This window comes from Aspergillus udagawae (genome assembly GCF_001078395.1).
Source record: "Aspergillus udagawae IFM 46973 DNA, scaffold_5, whole genome shotgun sequence".
NCBI lineage: Eukaryota > Fungi > Ascomycota > Eurotiomycetes > Eurotiales > Aspergillaceae > Aspergillus > Aspergillus udagawae.
Window position 1 is genome coordinate 2175484 of NW_025091268.1, and position 16159 is coordinate 2191642.

At 50.6% G+C, this 16159-nt stretch overlaps 8 protein-coding genes across 8 annotated transcripts; 4 read left to right on the forward strand and 4 right to left on the reverse strand.

The window, feature by feature from the left end:
- Positions 1-550: 550 nt before the first annotated feature.
- On the reverse strand, positions 551-1067 carry Aud_007576 (60S ribosomal protein eL38; the record flags this gene model as incomplete). Its single annotated transcript, XM_043292466.1, has 3 exons — positions 551-600; positions 752-880; positions 1004-1067. The coding sequence occupies 3 exons, from the start codon at positions 1065-1067 to the stop codon at positions 551-553; spliced, it is 243 nt and encodes an 80-aa protein (XP_043148401.1).
- Positions 1068-2306: 1239 nt separating this feature from the next.
- Positions 2307-2821, forward strand: Aud_007577 (Ish1 domain-containing protein; the record flags this gene model as incomplete). The annotated part of the gene is made up of 5 exons (XM_043292467.1): positions 2307-2342; positions 2406-2418; positions 2478-2561; positions 2623-2669; positions 2729-2821. 5 exons carry the CDS (start codon positions 2307-2309, stop codon positions 2819-2821), a joined length of 273 nt encoding a protein of 90 aa, XP_043148402.1.
- A 205-nt stretch (positions 2822-3026) lies between these two features.
- Positions 3027-3567, reverse strand: Aud_007578 (putative nuclear transport factor 2 domain protein; the record flags this gene model as incomplete). Its single annotated transcript, XM_043292468.1, has 2 exons — positions 3027-3469; positions 3522-3567. 2 exons carry the CDS (start codon positions 3565-3567, stop codon positions 3027-3029), a joined length of 489 nt encoding a protein of 162 aa, XP_043148403.1.
- Positions 3568-4010: 443 nt separating this feature from the next.
- Aud_007579 (methionine--tRNA ligase MSM1) lies at positions 4011-6082 on the forward strand (the record flags this gene model as incomplete). The annotated part of the gene is made up of 7 exons (XM_043292469.1): positions 4011-4313; positions 4369-4440; positions 4509-4595; positions 4648-4779; positions 4835-5199; positions 5253-5730; positions 5810-6082. The coding sequence occupies 7 exons, from the start codon at positions 4011-4013 to the stop codon at positions 6080-6082; spliced, it is 1710 nt and encodes a 569-aa protein (XP_043148404.1).
- Positions 6083-6721: 639 nt separating this feature from the next.
- On the forward strand, positions 6722-8104 carry Aud_007580 (putative L-serine dehydratase; the record flags this gene model as incomplete). The annotated part of the gene is made up of 1 exon (XM_043292470.1): positions 6722-8104. One exon carries the CDS (start codon positions 6722-6724, stop codon positions 8102-8104), a length of 1383 nt encoding a protein of 460 aa, XP_043148405.1.
- Positions 8105-9314: 1210 nt separating this feature from the next.
- ramB (bifunctional protein farnesyltransferase/protein geranylgeranyltransferase) lies at positions 9315-10511 on the reverse strand (the record flags this gene model as incomplete). Its single annotated transcript, XM_043292471.1, has 3 exons — positions 9315-10053; positions 10110-10214; positions 10282-10511. The coding sequence occupies 3 exons, from the start codon at positions 10509-10511 to the stop codon at positions 9315-9317; spliced, it is 1074 nt and encodes a 357-aa protein (XP_043148406.1).
- Positions 10512-12564: 2053 nt separating this feature from the next.
- Aud_007582 (uncharacterized protein) lies at positions 12565-13842 on the forward strand (the record flags this gene model as incomplete). Its single annotated transcript, XM_043292472.1, has 1 exon — positions 12565-13842. One exon carries the CDS (start codon positions 12565-12567, stop codon positions 13840-13842), a length of 1278 nt encoding a protein of 425 aa, XP_043148407.1.
- Positions 13843-14290: 448 nt separating this feature from the next.
- erg12 (mevalonate kinase) lies at positions 14291-15907 on the reverse strand (the record flags this gene model as incomplete). The annotated part of the gene is made up of 1 exon (XM_043292473.1): positions 14291-15907. One exon carries the CDS (start codon positions 15905-15907, stop codon positions 14291-14293), a length of 1617 nt encoding a protein of 538 aa, XP_043148408.1.
- Between the last annotated feature and the right edge of the window lie 252 nt (positions 15908-16159).

Here is a 16159-nt window from a genome sequence, read left to right on the forward strand (position 1 = left end):
CTCGTCCGGCTTCAGATAACAATGCCAAGTGCTCCATCATCTGCTCTGAGGAGGCAGCGCAGTATCATGTCCACACCAAAGTGACTGTGTCTAATAGGCGCGCACGTCAGAGGGAGCATTAAAGCTATCCTACGTCATATGGCTGAAATCTACAGTATTCCGAATTGAGCTACTGTGTTCCATCCATGGCGACACAGGTCACAATTCATGTGTAAAACTACTCGTTTCAGCATGACCGGGAAGCGGAAAATATGTAAGAATTTTCAACTGTTTTTCTCCATTAAGTTGTAGAGCCCAGGGAGCCCCGACAAAGCAACCCCTGGTGGTAGGTGCAGGTAGGGAGGTCGTCTGGCTGATGTGGAAATGCCATCTGCCCTGACATTTCGACGTGTCCAATAACAGTCGCGAAGAAAAACAAGTTCACCGCATATGCTGAATTGTCATTCTAGTGTCGGCCCACAAAATTTCATGCCCATGCCGATTCGCTTTTGGTATTTGTTTCCTGCATTGACCAAGCTCAAATCACCCTTTTTCCATCGACTGAAGGTATTTACAGAGCCTTCTTCTTGTCACCCTTGGACACATCGACAACCTTGAGAGCTGTTGGAAGACGTAGCGTTAGCTTAAGATCCTAGCAGAAACGCGGCTTCTCTTTTCATTCCACTATTCACTTCCACCACCAGACACTATTTCAAAGAATAGTGATTCGTGAAAGGGCAAAGTCGAATAGAAACTTAGGTTGGCAACGCACCTGGGGGCAGGCTCTGCTTGAGCTTGTCGGCCTTGTCGGAGTCCTTCAGGACAAGGGTGTAGATGAAGCGGTGGCATCTGACCTTGAACTTGATCTGCTGGGTCGAGCGGTTGCGCTTGATGCGGGCAGCTGTAATGAGAGAAAACCAATTGTTAGCATTCATGCAACTCTATCGCTAATCCTTCCACGGAGCTGAATCTGAGCCTATTCATGTTGCTCTAAAACCGGGAAAATCGTGTGCGGAAAACGTACAGGAGGCATCCTTGCGGCGGCAGATCTCGATGAACTGCTTGATATCGGAAACTTCGCGAGGCATGGTGGGCAGACTTATGGACGCAAACCGGGTGATCTGAAAGAAAGTCGAAGCGAGAGAATGGAGTACAATCACTTTCACGGGTCTCAACACGGGCGGCTGCGGACACTGGAGGCAATTGTGTGGAATCAGGCAGATTAGGGTTTAGTCGGTGGGAAACCCTTGGCTGCTGCGCCACACGGATTCACCTCACAGCCTCTCTTCCTCTTGTGGCTGGTGCTGTCTCCACTGCCATGGCACAGTTCCAGGCGCAATGTTGTTGGTGACTCTTGATGCATCTCTGTAAATTGGATTCGGGTGGTGGATCACTGATGCAGCATCCGCTCGACTTGGTGCAAAGCCATGTGGAAAGGGTGCGGTTGTATAAGGAACATCTCCGAGCTCGATACCATTTCTGCTCCTTGGATCCTTCTTGGAAAGATGGACTCGAACTCTGTTTCGCCTCCAGAAGGCAAGCCTGAGCATTGTAGATGAGTAAACATCGCTATATTATGGAATACGATACTACCACTGACAACTTGACCGAAGTGCTGAAAAGGATGATTAAAAATGTAAGGACACTGAAAGCTAGGCCTGCTCGCAAGAGTGTATCGAACCATTCGAACGCGGGGTCGGTGCCCTTGGGCGGCCGAGGGGGCATGATTGAAGATGATGATGATGATGGAAAAGAAAACTATTGTAATTCCTGATGTAGGAATAGGCGAAATGTTTGAGCGTGAGAGAGTGTGGCTTGCTAACAGTAGGTATATGATAAAAATTCTATGTCTGTACAGCGTGAACGAGCAGGGAAAAGAGAGATCTATTGGGAAATCCATCGTCAAAGGAGATGGACTGTGGCCATATGGTATAACTGGAGTTGCTCTTTCCTACTCAAGCCACAAGTAATACTCAGGAAGTTACGATCAGGACGAACAGGAGCTGGCAGTTCGAAGCAAACCGCAGCAACGGGTTAGATGCTTCACTTCCTTCTATTGTCAATCTTTAGAATGTATGAAATCATGCAGCAAGGGCGGACCAAGTAGATATGGATGCCTGAGGCGTTGATTTTCCCAGAATGTGGCGTTTTAGCTGCAAGTGGCGGTGCAAAGGGCCAGGCGGCAGCTTTGCAACCATGACGACGGGAAGCTCGACTCGCAGCTTCCGTGGCGAAACCATCATATAACGACAGAAGATAATATCGAATACCAACAACCGACATTTCGCAGACGTGTTCTAGGCGCAAAAAGGCCGGGATTTGGAAAAATGCCCACTGCCTTAGACCGAGCAATGACTTCCAAAGTGAGCATACCCCAGCAAGCTGCTGCATTCGACTTAAGTGGTAACTTGCTGACACATATCCAGAATCTTGTCCTGGGTAACTTCTCCTGGTGGCGCACAAATTGAGTCAACACGACGTAAACTGATAGGATGTAGGTTTCGCCGGGATGGTCACAGCTGCCGCAGCGTGGGCAATCTGGGGAAGCGACATGTTCCCATCCGAGCCAGACCCAACTGGAGGTATGCTGCTCGGGGCCATTGCCATACCGGAATAGAAGGCTGACTGAGTGACTCTGAGAAGATCCTGAATACTGGACTGTCGATGAAATGCGGAGATGGCTTCGCCATGTACGTTCTGCTCCTCTCATTCGTCAAAGATGTACCAACTAACTGGCGGCGATCTGCAGAGAGCTCTCCTGCCCAGTGACGAGGCCACACGCGAAGAATTACTTGAGCGTGTCAAAGCGAATCTGCGCGTACCGCCGAGATCAACCTCCTGAGTTTATGAGACACGAATGTCGTGTTCGAGTAGTTCTGTATTTTCATGGGCGTTCTCTTTGCAATCATTTCGTTATCCAAACCAGCAGAGATACCTAGTGCGCGTGCCTTCTATTGATGCATAGGCGATTATCGTGTTATGAGCGGTTTGTCGAATAAATTAATATGGCGAACGTAACCATATTGCCTCTTCGGAGTATGCATAAATCAAACGACAAGTCGAAAGTTTTGTGTTTGAATAAGCCATTCTCTCCGGCGTTTTCCTTTGGGAGCATCCGCTGTAGGATTCGGTACCAGAATGAATGTTTCGCTGAAGCCACGCTGCGGTAGATCTCTGGACTCCCCAAAACGTACATAGCCGCTTACTACCACCAATATTGACATGTCCTTGACGGTCGTCTGATTGGGAAGCTTCACGCCGGATGTTGTTGGCGTGGGGTATGTTGGATTGATGACCTGACAATCGAACGACTGCACCTCGTAATGAGCAGGGGGCATCTGGTTGACGAAGATCTCTTGGACGGCATTGCCATCCGCGACGGCGTTTCCGTTGAATAGGATGGTAGAGGTGGGCTGGCTGTAAAACGAAGCAATTGCTGCGCGATTGGACTGTAGCGCGGGGTAGAAGGATTGGACGAATTCAGTGGCAGCTGACAAGACACAGTCAGACAGGAAGAACGACGTCGGCTGGACCCAACATACCATCAGTTGACACTCTTGTGAGCACATCTTCACTTCGACTAGTCATTTTGACGACAGATTGATTATCAGATGTAGATTCCACAAGCTTTGGTTGATGAAATACGCGACAACAATTTTGTGTAAGGCAGCGAGACGCGCGCCACAAACGTTGATCAAAAGGTATTGAAGCTTCTGGAGAGACTGTAGATATTCAAGTCCCCTAATAGTCGGGTTGAGGAAAGAGACTGAGGTTAAGAGACGGCAAAGGTGGAAACTGGCAAGGTATGTATCGGAAATCGTGACTGAAGTGGAAAAAAAAAGGCGGAGGAGCTAGGACCAACCGGAGATTATCGAGCTCCGAGAAGGCAACCAGCATGACAATTGTCTTCCATAAACAATTTCATCTCGTCATTATTGCTTCGCAATGGCTCTTTTTAAGGGGAGACCCCGTACGCTTTCATGGGCCAGTCAATTTGTAGCCCATAGGCGTCCATTGTGGAGATGTGCTCCATGCAGAAGTCCTACTCAAACCATTTCGGCGCGCCGATTCGCAACAGCAACTTCCGAGCAAAGCTTGAAGAAGCCGTACTATGTGACGACTCCAATATTCTATGTGAATGCTGGTACGAGTCTCTACCAATCCTAAGTGGACCTCACCGTCGAATCCATACTGACGGAATCGATTTTCGGAAAGCCCCCCATGTCGGTCATTTCTATACTATGGTGATCACCGATATTCTGAAGAGATGGCGGGTACTTCTTGGAGACAAAGACGCTCAACTGTTGACGGGGACCGATGAGCATGGAATGAAGGTATCGTCTGGTGCTTGACCTGGGGCTATCTCACGCGGTTAACTTGGTGAGATAGATTCAGCAGGCTGCGAGCGCGGCAGGCATGGACCCTCAAGCCTTTTGTGATATGAACTGCAAAACCTTTCAGGTCGGTCGCGCTTCCTCTTGCAAACGCTTCCGAGAACCTCTACTTAAATTCGCGACGATATTTTTCAGGCGCTAGCAAAAGCCGCAAATGTTGACTACGATCATTTCATACGAACGACCGACCCGGCGCACAAGGAGGCTGTTCAATACTTCTGGGTTCGTCGGAAATGCTGCTAGCTTTCTGCTCCGCATGCTGACTTTGGGAAAGGAAATGCTGAATCACCGGGGCTACATTTACACAGCAAAGCACGAGGGATGGTATTCCGTCAGCGACGAAACGTTCTATCCCCCAACACAAGTGCAGAACTCCTTGGATCCCTCTACGGGAAGGAAGAGAATGGTATTTGGTCCTAGAAGCTGGGTGTTATCAAATGTACAACCACTCACTATGCCAGGTTTCAGTTGAGACAGGAAAAGAGGTAGAATGGTCGTCGGAAACCAACTATCACTTCAGACTGTCTGCCTTTCAGGAGCGCCTTCTGGAATTGTACAAAAGTACAGAGTTCGTCACACCTGGTAACTATATGGCAGACCTCGTCAAGTCAGTCTCCTCGGGATTATCAGATTTGTCGATCTCTAGGCCTGTAGAGCGATTGACCTGGGGCATTCCTGTACCGGGCGATGAGACACAAACGATCTATGTCTGGCTGGACGCCCTTATCAACTATTTGACTAAGGCCGGATACCCATTTCCTCCTGGTCAGGAGGGCCGACTAGGTTGGCCAGCCGATGTGCATGTCATCGGCAAGGATATTGTTCGGTAAGTTATTCTTCCGACTGACGGGCGAGACGAAAGATTGACAACCGTGTCAGTTTCCATTGCGTCTACTGGCCTGCCTTCCTCATGGCACTGGATTTGCCTCTACCTCGTAGGGTCCTCGTTCATGGCCACTGGACCATGAACCGGGAAAAGATGTCGAAGTCCACCGGAAATGTGGTGAATCCTTTCTTCGCGATTGATCGGTTCGGTGTCGACACCATGCGTTTCTTCCTTGCGTTCCAAGGTGGACTAGCGGGGGATGCCGACTATGACAACTCATACATTATCCGTGACTACAAGAAGATGCTGCAATGGGGCATTGGAAACCTAACACACCGTACAATTGGTTGTGCAAAGGGTAACCTGCGGTCGTACATCGCGGACGCAGCCGCCGACAAGCTGCCTGCGCCGACGCCCGAAGATCTGGAGCATCAATCGCTTCTGGAGCAGACACCTGATAGAGTGGCGGAACAAATGGAAAAGTTAAACCCCCGTGCCGCTTTGCAGGACATCATGGTGATTATCGAGAAGGTCAGTTGAGAGTCCATCACAAAACCACTAGACACGATTTGTCTTAGACTAACATCGCTTCCGGTACCCTTTATCGCAGACCAACAAGTATTTCCATGCAGCAGAGCCATGGAAAACTCCAGCCGACTCGCAGCGAGTCCTATACAATGTTGCCGAGTCCCTACGAATTTCCGGTATCCTATTGCAACCTTTTATGCCCAGTAAGTCTAAGGAACTCCTCGATATTCTCCGTGTAGACAAGACAAAGCCATCGAAACGGAGCTTTTCGGCCGCACGCTACGGTTGTGATCCGGATTACGGTGAAGGTGTCGAAAAGAGTATTCTTTTCCCGCCCCTCATTATCGAAGAATGATGAGAGAATCAGTTTTCGTTTGATAAGAAGAAAAGGATCGCAGTCCAATCACGCGAAAAGATGATGAGTCTCTACTTCTCCGCCAACGCAAGGGTAAAGTAAAACACTTTTCCGTTACTTGCCTGTGGAGCTGGGTTGCAGGACTACAGGATCATCGCCATGTATAGATGAGACAAGGTTTGTGTTATGTCATGGCGTATGGCTTCTGGATCATCCTACGCTTGTCCACAAGGTTATCAGCGGGAAAAAATGTTCCAGAATCGCGACGCTGTCTCCGAACATATAGTGGGCGGGAAACCCTCGCCCTTTCCCGCGGCAAACCTCCTATCATGGTAATCGGGAAGTATGCCCTATTGTATATCAGAATAACTGGTGCTTTGGAGTCATATAATCATGGATAAGCAGGAATGGGTTTGCATTATTCTCTCATGTTCTAACTTGGCTTCTAATCTCCAGTGTGACACTAGAACTCTCTTTTTTCCCCAGCTTTTTTGCGTTCCTTGATACCTCATATACTCTGCTCTGTTTATACTACTACCATCCCAACTTACGAATTGGACTGTATACAATACTTTTTAATTGTGCCCTCCTGTCTTTTCTCTGGCCCCTTGAGCAGACGTGAATATCCGCTTTTACACCATGGGCAGCATCTCACCTGAGGAAGCGAAGCTGAGCTTCAAGATGCCATGGGTTGAGACTCCCCTTGTGGAATCTGCCTGTCTCTCTCGTGCGGCAGGCTGTAGGATCTTCTTGAAACTCGAGAACATTCAGCCCAGCGGATCCTTCAAGTCCCGTGCAATGGGCAACCAGATCCTCTCACACCTCGTCAAGCCGGAAAACGCTGGCCGGCCAGTGCATTTCTATGCTTCCTCCGGGGGCAACGCCGGCCTGGCTGCCGTCTGTGCTGCCCGGAGCTTGGGTTATCCTTGCACCGTGGTTGTGCCTGTCTCGACGAAGCCCCTGATGGTGAACAAACTGCGTGCGGCGGGCGCTTCGGACGTCATCCAGCACGGTGAGACATTCTCTGAAGCTGGAGAATACATGCGTGAAGTGATTATGAAAGGAGATGACGGAGACGCCGAGAAAGATGTGGTCAAGATTGCCCTCCATCCCTTCGACAATGAGCCGATCTGGGAGGGAAACAGCACGATCATCGATGAGCTCGCTGCTCAGCTGCCGCCGGTAACAACCAGAGAAGAAGCTATCGCCTACAATGGTCGTGCGTTGCCACTGGACGCTGTGATCTGCAGTGTTGGCGGCGGCGGACTGCTTAATGGTCTTATCATGGGCCTAGAGCGACGGACACATCTACAAAAACAGAGCTCACACTACAGCAACAGCATCACATCCTCTCAACCAGACCCCATCCACATACTCGCCATCGAAACCAAAGGCACAGACTCCCTCGCCCTCGCTGTAGCCCAGAAGTCCCTCGTTTCCCTCCCCAAAATCACCTCCCAAGCTACCTCGCTGGGCGCCATCCGCGTCTCGGAACGTACATTCAAATACGCCATCTCTCCCCCACCCGGAATTGCTGTGCACAGTGCTGTCCTCTCAGATGCCGATGCTGCTCGGGGCGTGCTCCGTCTCGCGGATGATGAAAGACTGCTGGTAGAGTTGGCATGCGGCGTCTGTGTCGAGGCAGCCATCGGCGATGTGGCCAAGGCACGCCCCTCGGGATCAGCAAGCACACATTTGGCAGCCGAGCAGGCAGCTCTGACTGGGAAGAAGCGGAAGAGGACAGAGGCGGGATTCTCCCAGCGGGATGAAGGGTACGGCGATGACCGACTGTCGTCCGGAGAAACCGAAACGGAGCCAGAAGAGACAGGCACCCAGCCTCAAGCACATCCTACTGACAATATGTCGTCGCCGTCGCACGAGTTCCAATCCAAGCTGAAGCAGTTGGTCCCGAACCTGCAGCCGGACAGTCGAGTGGTGATCATCGTCTGCGGAGGCAGCAATGTCACCATCGACATGGCGGCAGAGTGGAGGAAGATGTTGCAGGAGGGTTGGGGGGCGTAAACCAGGCTTTCCCACAACAAAAGATACAATATTCCCCTTAATAACGGATACGATTGCTTGATTTGACGAATGCGTTCATGCTACGGCTATGGGATTTGAATTTCTTGGAGTACTTGGGATCATTTTACAAGCTAGAATGGAGGATTTGTGAATTTGACGCTGAAAATGACTGCCACTGAGGCCATTTACTGTCTCATTTCAACCCCCTCTGTCATTATTTCACAGAGTATGATAGGTTTAATCAATACCTTAAGTATAGACTTCTTTTTTTTTCTTAGAGTTGGAGCTGCAGACCTGATATGGACTTGCCCACTGAAATGTTCAGGAAGACGAGTTGTTCTCCTCTTCGTCCCTCTCTGTCTTTTGTCGTTCTTTCTCTCCTCTTGTCCTCCTTCCCTTCTTTCTTTATTCTTTTACTTCCTCATCCTTCCTCAATCTTTCGTACTATACAGTTGGATTATCCCGGTCAAGCGCCCAACTGTGACATCTCTACTAGGCTGCGTTTACATCAATGAAGGCACAATGTGACAACCACATGAGTAGTGTAGTTGGACTCGCTGGAATAACCGACGAGCCCCTCTGTGTCCTCCCGGAGTACATTCTGTCCAGCATGAGATTGCACCCAGTCGTTGCCGTCGCGGCAGAGCGTTTGGAATTCCCCGTGATGGAGCATGGAATATCTGGCTATGTATCTGTCCATCATATCTATTCAGTTGTTCTAAATATTTATTTCGAGGGCCGTCAGCTCCACGATAGACGGGCTATGCTCTTCGCTTTGGTTTCGCTCTCCTCTCTCGTACATCACAATTTGGAAACTAGCGAAACATTGATGACACAGCCATCTTCAAATAAGGCAGGCCTAGGCCAGGTTCGAAGCATTGGATCTGTAGATGGCTTAGCCTTTTAAATCCTACACATTGTTCTGTTTCAGGTAGATTCATTCTTCTGAGAATTATGCAATAGACTAACTGCTTCTTGTGCACTTCGACTGTCTCCCAGACACACCACCTGCACCTTTGCTTTACGTATAAGACAGACTTTTCTGGCCCTAGACGCTGAGCGTTCCTCCGTAAACATCACAAATACCAAAATCCGCTGTAGAATCGCAAATTATGTACACGGGAAACCAAAGAAACCCAAGAACTTTAACTAAGACAGGTAGAAGTAATACAAAGCATCATATATGAACTATTGCAAGAGACTTCCCAAATCAAGCGGAGGCAGATATCTCCGTAGCCTGTGTCGCAGACGCCATAATCTGCCGGATTCGATACTCCCAGTAGTTCCTCCGGATAGGGTCGTACTTCTCCTTGAGAAGAGTGAGCATCTTGACCGCCTCGGCTGCACTTCCTTCCTTGGATGAGGCGCTTTCGCTTTCCTCCGCGTACACGTCGGCTAACCACTCAATAGCATGGCTACTTTTGACCGCAACATCCACCACCTGACCGCTCTCTTGCTTTTCGACCACGAATCTCCGGGCAAAATCCTTCCACTCTGAAAGGGGTCTGCCGGCTGCCTGGAATACTCCGCGCGCATACGACCATGGACTGCGGTTCTCAGGAGCTTCGAGGATCTTAGTCTGCGAGTACTGCAGCTCGGCGTCGACTAGGTCTTCGTCAACAACTGGCAAGCGGCCTTTTTCCGACGATGGTCCCGTGGTATTGTGTAGACCGGCGTCGTACTCGTTTTCATCACGCGGTCCAAAGCGGAGCATGTACCGATGGTTCCAGGCGGAGTTGTTCCGGACGTCAGATCTCAGGAGCGCCTCCACATCCTGGATCTCGCGCGGATAATCCCAGAGTTTGAAATGTCGGACAAGCCAGTGGCGGTATGTCCAGACGTGATAGTTCTTGGCGTCCTGGGCAAACATCTCCATCAGAAAGTCCAGCTCTCTGGGCGGAAGAGTTGGAAAATGAGCCCGCGAAGACATGAGAACTTGGCGGTGGTGCCTGTTGAAGTATGTCAGACGGATGGGATGCGAGGTGTACTAGAACTAAATACTAACCATATCTGGTAGTTCTTGAGATGCTTCAGAGCGACTTTATTGAGCCATTCAATCTCCTCATTGAGATCTTTTCCTAGGGCGAAAAGATTCTTAGCCCGGTATATCCTACACAAAAAGACATTAGTCATTTTGATGCCTTTTTAAGGCGGCGAGGCCTGTAGTCTGATCTCACCAAACTGTGTAATGCGCTGGGTTCATGGAGATGATGTCTTGTGTCAGTCTCAGCGCTCGCTCGGACATCTCGTTGGCGGCCATTACAGCTCGCAGGTAAGAAGTAGCCTCGAGATATTCTGGGGAATAGGAAATGGTGGCCAACGGCATAGCGCCGGACTCGCTGCCATCATTGAGCTCGATGGGCTTGATAGATGCCCACTCTGGATCCGACGAGTATTTTCCCTCCATGCTGGGACGGGATAATGATTGGTGTTAATTTGAACGAGTCAAGGAGCAGGAGCACACAAGAGGAATTCTCCGGGAAGAGTTCCAGAGCACCTTGTCAATGTTAGAGTTTTGCTTTAATGCAGAAGCATGTGAAATAATCAAAGTGAAGTATCCAGTAAAGAACTGTGTTGATCTTGCTTGGAGAAGATGAGATGGTAGTATGCTCACAGTGTCCACAGTCCGTTTCCACAGAAATGTAGGCTCTCCCTCGTCAGAGTTTAGTGAATAATCAATTGATTCCAGATCGCCAGTGTCTATACTTGTATTTAAATGGCAGATGTAACAATAAGTAGAAATGATCACAGCGAAGAGGCTGGTGCGGAGTAGTAAGGAGGAAATTCATCAAACACACGATAAGATAATCGAGTGGGGTTGTGGCAGCCTCAGGCGGCGATCCCGAACAATATCAAGACAACAATACCAAGCATCTTTCCCTCTTTGCCTCCTCATCCACAGCCACGAATCATCTGATCTTTCTTCTTTGTCCAACCATTGATTTGGATGTACAGAAATAGGTCATGTCAAGGGAGTTGCCATGGAGCCCTCGAGACCCAGTTAAGAACAACGAACATTCATCCTACTTGGTCATCATGTGGGTTTCTGGTATCTGAGATGAAAGAGGTCAGCCACGCGGCGCTGAGCGGAGTCGTGCTCCATGCTTTGGATGCTTATCTGCTTTCGCAGCAGTCTTCAAGCACCTCTTGATAGGAACGCCATTGTTTGTTGCGGTAACGATGCTGACCTGTTTCTTGTTTGACCGGTTCGAAGGGTCTCATCATCAAGCCAGTTTCCTACCAACGGGGACTCTGTGCCACCTCCAGAGAGCAGGGGATCAGTGAATCGACATAAATGGTCCTGAGAGTCTACATGATTCATATACTTCCCTGATAACCTCCAACTTGCCCCAAACAGGCAAACGTCCCAACCGCTCTCTAATTGGACGCCGCCTGCTGATAAGCTCGGGGTTTCCCCGCACGCAGTGGCATATCTATTATCTTGTCCAGATGACTTGCCTCTACTTTGAGCGGTAATGGGGAGTTTCCAAGTTTCTTCCATCTCTCGATGACAGCCTACCCGCTTTATCGTTGTCTCAGCCGATGAGATTGAATAGTTATGCGACGAGTCAAGAAGTCCCGCAACGGTTGTGCTAGGTGTAAGAGCAAAAGGGTGAGTATGTCCTCAACCTATTCCCGTCACATAGAGCCTTGACTTTGTGAATACAATGATTTATTAGGATCACTGAACGTGGTGATAGGTCAAATGTGGGGAAGAAAAACCACACTGTAGCCGATGTACCCGTTTGGGGGTGAAGTGCCCCGGATATGTTCAATCTTTGCGCTGGGTGACCAAGTTTCAAGAGCCCGACAATGATCAAACGAGCTTCTCTGAAGCATCCGTATCCAGATCAACTAAATCCCCAGGTCGCCGGCCCTCCACTTCACCCAAACCGCCGGTCTTCATCAATTCATTGCCACAGGTCCCATTGGCCTTAGATAGTAGCAACTTGAATTTAAACGGTTCACATGAACCATCCGAAACAAGAGTATTGGAAGCGAATGGCGGCAGTGTCTTGTGTGATAATCTATGGGATCTCCAGAGCACAGGCTCTCTGCCTGAGTTGACAGATCTTTGCCCTCCATCGCCAGCGTCAGCATCGCCTCCAATATCAGTGCCACAACGGGAGAGCTCGGTACTCGACTTCGGAACGCCAGCGAATCTCACAAGCTTCTTTCCGTTAGCAGGACCAGTGCTCCAGCATAATTCTCATCATTCTTCCGATTTCTCGCCTTCGACGATCATCCGCACGTATTCCTCATCCCATCCAAAGCCGCCTTTGCACGATTTCACCTCGATTCCTCAAACGTTGAATAATCCCTCCTGGACTTTGATTGAATATTACTTCAAAGAGGTAGCCGCTCTGTTCTCTAGCTATGATAGTCAGATGAACCCATTCCGGTCGACTGTATCACGTCTCTGGGGCTCCTCTCTGGCCATGTGCAAGACTATGCAAAGCATGGCAGCAGCCACCCTGGTGAACGATTTTCCAGAATTCGGCCCCTTGGGACAACGCATGCGCAACGAAGCAGTGGAGATCATTTCCAAGGAGACTACCATGGACGACAAGTCCCTCCTGGCTCTACTTATGCTTGGCCAGACCGCCAGTTGGCACGATTCCAAAGATTTAGGCGTCTCGTTTTTCAACCTACTTCGGAAGCATCTGGATGTCAAGGCCGCGGAAACTCCCAGTCAAAATCACGGTAATAATCACCAATTCTTCGAGGAGGCTCTCATCTACTGGGAGATGCTTCTGTCGTTTGTCGCGGACGACTCGGCCGTGTTGTCGGGGAAATCTGCCGCGGGAATAGGTGAATCAGTCGTCCTGCAGCGGGTGCCCCATCCTTGGACAGGGATCGCCCGCGACACCCAATTCACCGTGCAAGAAGTAGGAAGATTAATTCGCGCAGAGAGGAAGAGAGTTCGTGCTAGGAATTTCACCTCTCAGGCAGACATCGACCGAGCGCAGATGGCCATCACCAGGGCTCGAGAGCTGGAAGAAAGGCTGCTTGGCCTCGCTCATCCCACGGAGGGTGAAATCGTCAGTCCTGGCGACGATGAGACACCAGTTTGGCATCTTCTGACGATGGCTGAGGTATACCGCTGTACAGGCCTCCTGCAGCTGTATAGAGTTTTCCCCGATCTGCTTCGCCGTCGGCTTCCTTCCAATCAGACATTGTCTTCACAGACAGACCAACAGCCATCCGCTACTGCTCCGCGCGATCCTTTCTTTTCCTTGGACACCGACTTAAATCTCGAGAGCATGGCCTGGTTCTCCGACTCTCCCTTCCCACAGCCCGAAAGCAACGTGTCGTCTGAGCAAGCAGCATCGAGCATAACTCACACAGATTCTTATTACAGCAGCTGGTTGACCGAATTCGCACTCACCACTCTGTCCCGCCTCAAGACCATTCCCCTCGAATCCCGCACCAGATGTCTCCAACCATTTCTGCTCGTCGCATCGAGTAGCGAACTTCGCCTGCCACGTGTAACGCCGTCGGAGATCCCTGTAGACGTAGATGGGCCCCATCTCTCGTCACATGCCATCGAGGTTTCCAGGACTCGCCGCTTCGTTCTCGGACGCTTGACCTCTTTCATGCACGTCCTGCCTCCGAAGCCGATCAGCGTCTGCCTTCAACTTGTGCAAGAGGTATGGAGACGAATGGATGCGGGGGACAATAGCGTATACTGGATGGATGTCATGATTGAGAAGGGCTGGGAGACGACGATGGGCTGACAGCATTGGGACTTATTGCACCATTGGATGTGCTTGTATAACTATAAATTATGGCAATTCATGGCTAACTCATGCGATTCCCTGGACTCTGGTTGTATATATATATATATATGTAAGTTCGTTCAGCGCTCAATCCCGGACAATAATTCTCCCGTGACGATCGCAAACAAGCATACGCAACGGTTAAAGAATGAAGTACTCGAACGTAAAGTGACCCGAAAGAAGAGAGAGATGAAAAAGGAAGAAGCGCCATGCAAAAAAGAGCAGGCACCGTCATAATGAGTACTGAAATATGATACAAGAACGAAGATAGAAGATGTTGGCGGAATGAACATAAGAAAAAGCGCTGATGAAAGGCATATCATGCAAAGGTTCCTGTCGCATACTGGGGGGAAAAGCGCCCACGTTTTAGAAAGGAAGAAAAAGGGATGCAGAGTGTCCGAAGACATCATGAGAAACGAGGCGACCGTTTCCAGAACTTCCATCCTTCCCGCTTCTCCTGGACGCCGACGCCCACGAGACGCTCGATGCCCTCGGCGCCGTCTGCATTCTCGAACTTCTGTTGGTCAATCTCCTCGCCACCTTCTTCATCGGTGCCGTTGCGAAGCACAGCCGGCCAGAGAACACCGATGCCATCGCCTCCCAATGTCGTCTCGTACTTTACGAATCCTTCGGCGGAAAGCTTCTCTTCAAGCTCGCGGACAGCCTCCTCTTTGATGCCCGGACGGAGAAGAGTGATTGCGCACCCGCCGCCTCCAGCACCGGTCAATTTTGTCCATCCAATGTCGGCGTAGTCGACAAGCTCGCGAATCCGCTCCAAGCGGGGATGCGAGACACCGAGCGATACGAGGAAGCCGTGGTTGATACGTATCAGGGTACCCAGGTCTTCCAGCGTCTGGTCTGTGATACCCTTGGCGTTGATTTCCTGGATCGTTCGTTGCGCTGCTAGGGTCACCTGGTCGATTGCCTCCAGAATGGAGTCGGTCACGACAGGATGCTCATCCTTCAGCTTGCCCACCTTGGCCACTTCGACGGCGGTTGAGCGGGGTTGTCGTGTGTCGACGAGAAGGAGCGGTAGTTCGGGGAAGTTAAGGAGCGGAGTGACAGTTGGTGGCTTGGAGTAGTCCTCCCGTCTGAATACCACGGCCTTGCCGCCTGCGGAGACCGTGTTGTCCACACCACTAGGGTTTCCGTGCGTGCACATCTCCCCGACAAACGCCCAGCGATTGATGCGCTCGATTTGCACTTCCGCCTCGTCAGGAGGTTGGTCGGGATGGGGCCCGGCGAGGGTGCGGATCTGGAGGAGTAGCGCAGCGCTCAGACAGACGCAGACGCTCCCGCTGCTGCCGAGACCTGCGCCAATGGGGATGGTGGATCGGAGGGTGTAGATCGCTCCAGGGTTCTGCGGCGACCCGAGGGAAAGGAACAGGTAAAGGAACGCGGACGCGGATCGGCGATGGATCTTGCGCACATCCTCTGGTTTTCCTGGAGACACGGCCTCGACGTGGGGCTGGATTGCGGCGACGAGTTCCGGATCAAGAGAGGTGACCAGGTCGTAGTAGAACTTCTTTTTGGACGGATGGTGAAACACGTCCCACGGCAGCTCGTCAATGTCCCACGTATGGTCCAGACCGATATCCCGAAAATTCATTGTAATTGTCCTGTGCGATTTGGACAGCGTTGTGACGAGAAGGTAGGACCGAAGGGAAATGGCCGCAGCCATGGCTGCCTTGCCGTGGACAACAGCATGCTCGCCATGGACGATAACCTTGCCTGGCGCCGACACCATAAAGGCCGGAGCCATTGGCGATGAGGGCTTCCTCGACATATTTCTTTTCGTGCCGTCTGTGCCGTTGATAGTGGTCTTCACTGTGGATTCGGCCATGGAAGGAGTCGTGGATGCGCCGCCGTCAGAACTGTCCTGGCTGTCGTCGTTGCTGACTATCGAGACCTTGGGTCGTGCCGCGAGGGGCTGATCTGACAATAGGTGGGACACTGTACCACGTTGGGCACCCTTGCTGGTCTTGATGCTGCCGTTCGTTCGGCGTCCACGGGAGTTGCCCATTCGAGCTATCGGCGATGCGACGAGAAAGGGGGGTTCCTGAGAGGAAGGATTATGACGAAAGAGGATTAGAGGGGATAAGCGACTGGAATGTTATTCGCGTGCACAATGTAACAAAATATTATTATTAGTAAAAGAAATTAGTGCAATGGATTTGAATGAGGACGAAGGGAGGGTAAGAAATATGAGAGCTGTTCAATTGGCGATGAGCGATAAAAACATCCAGCGTACTTTATTTCTATCTAGTACCTTATG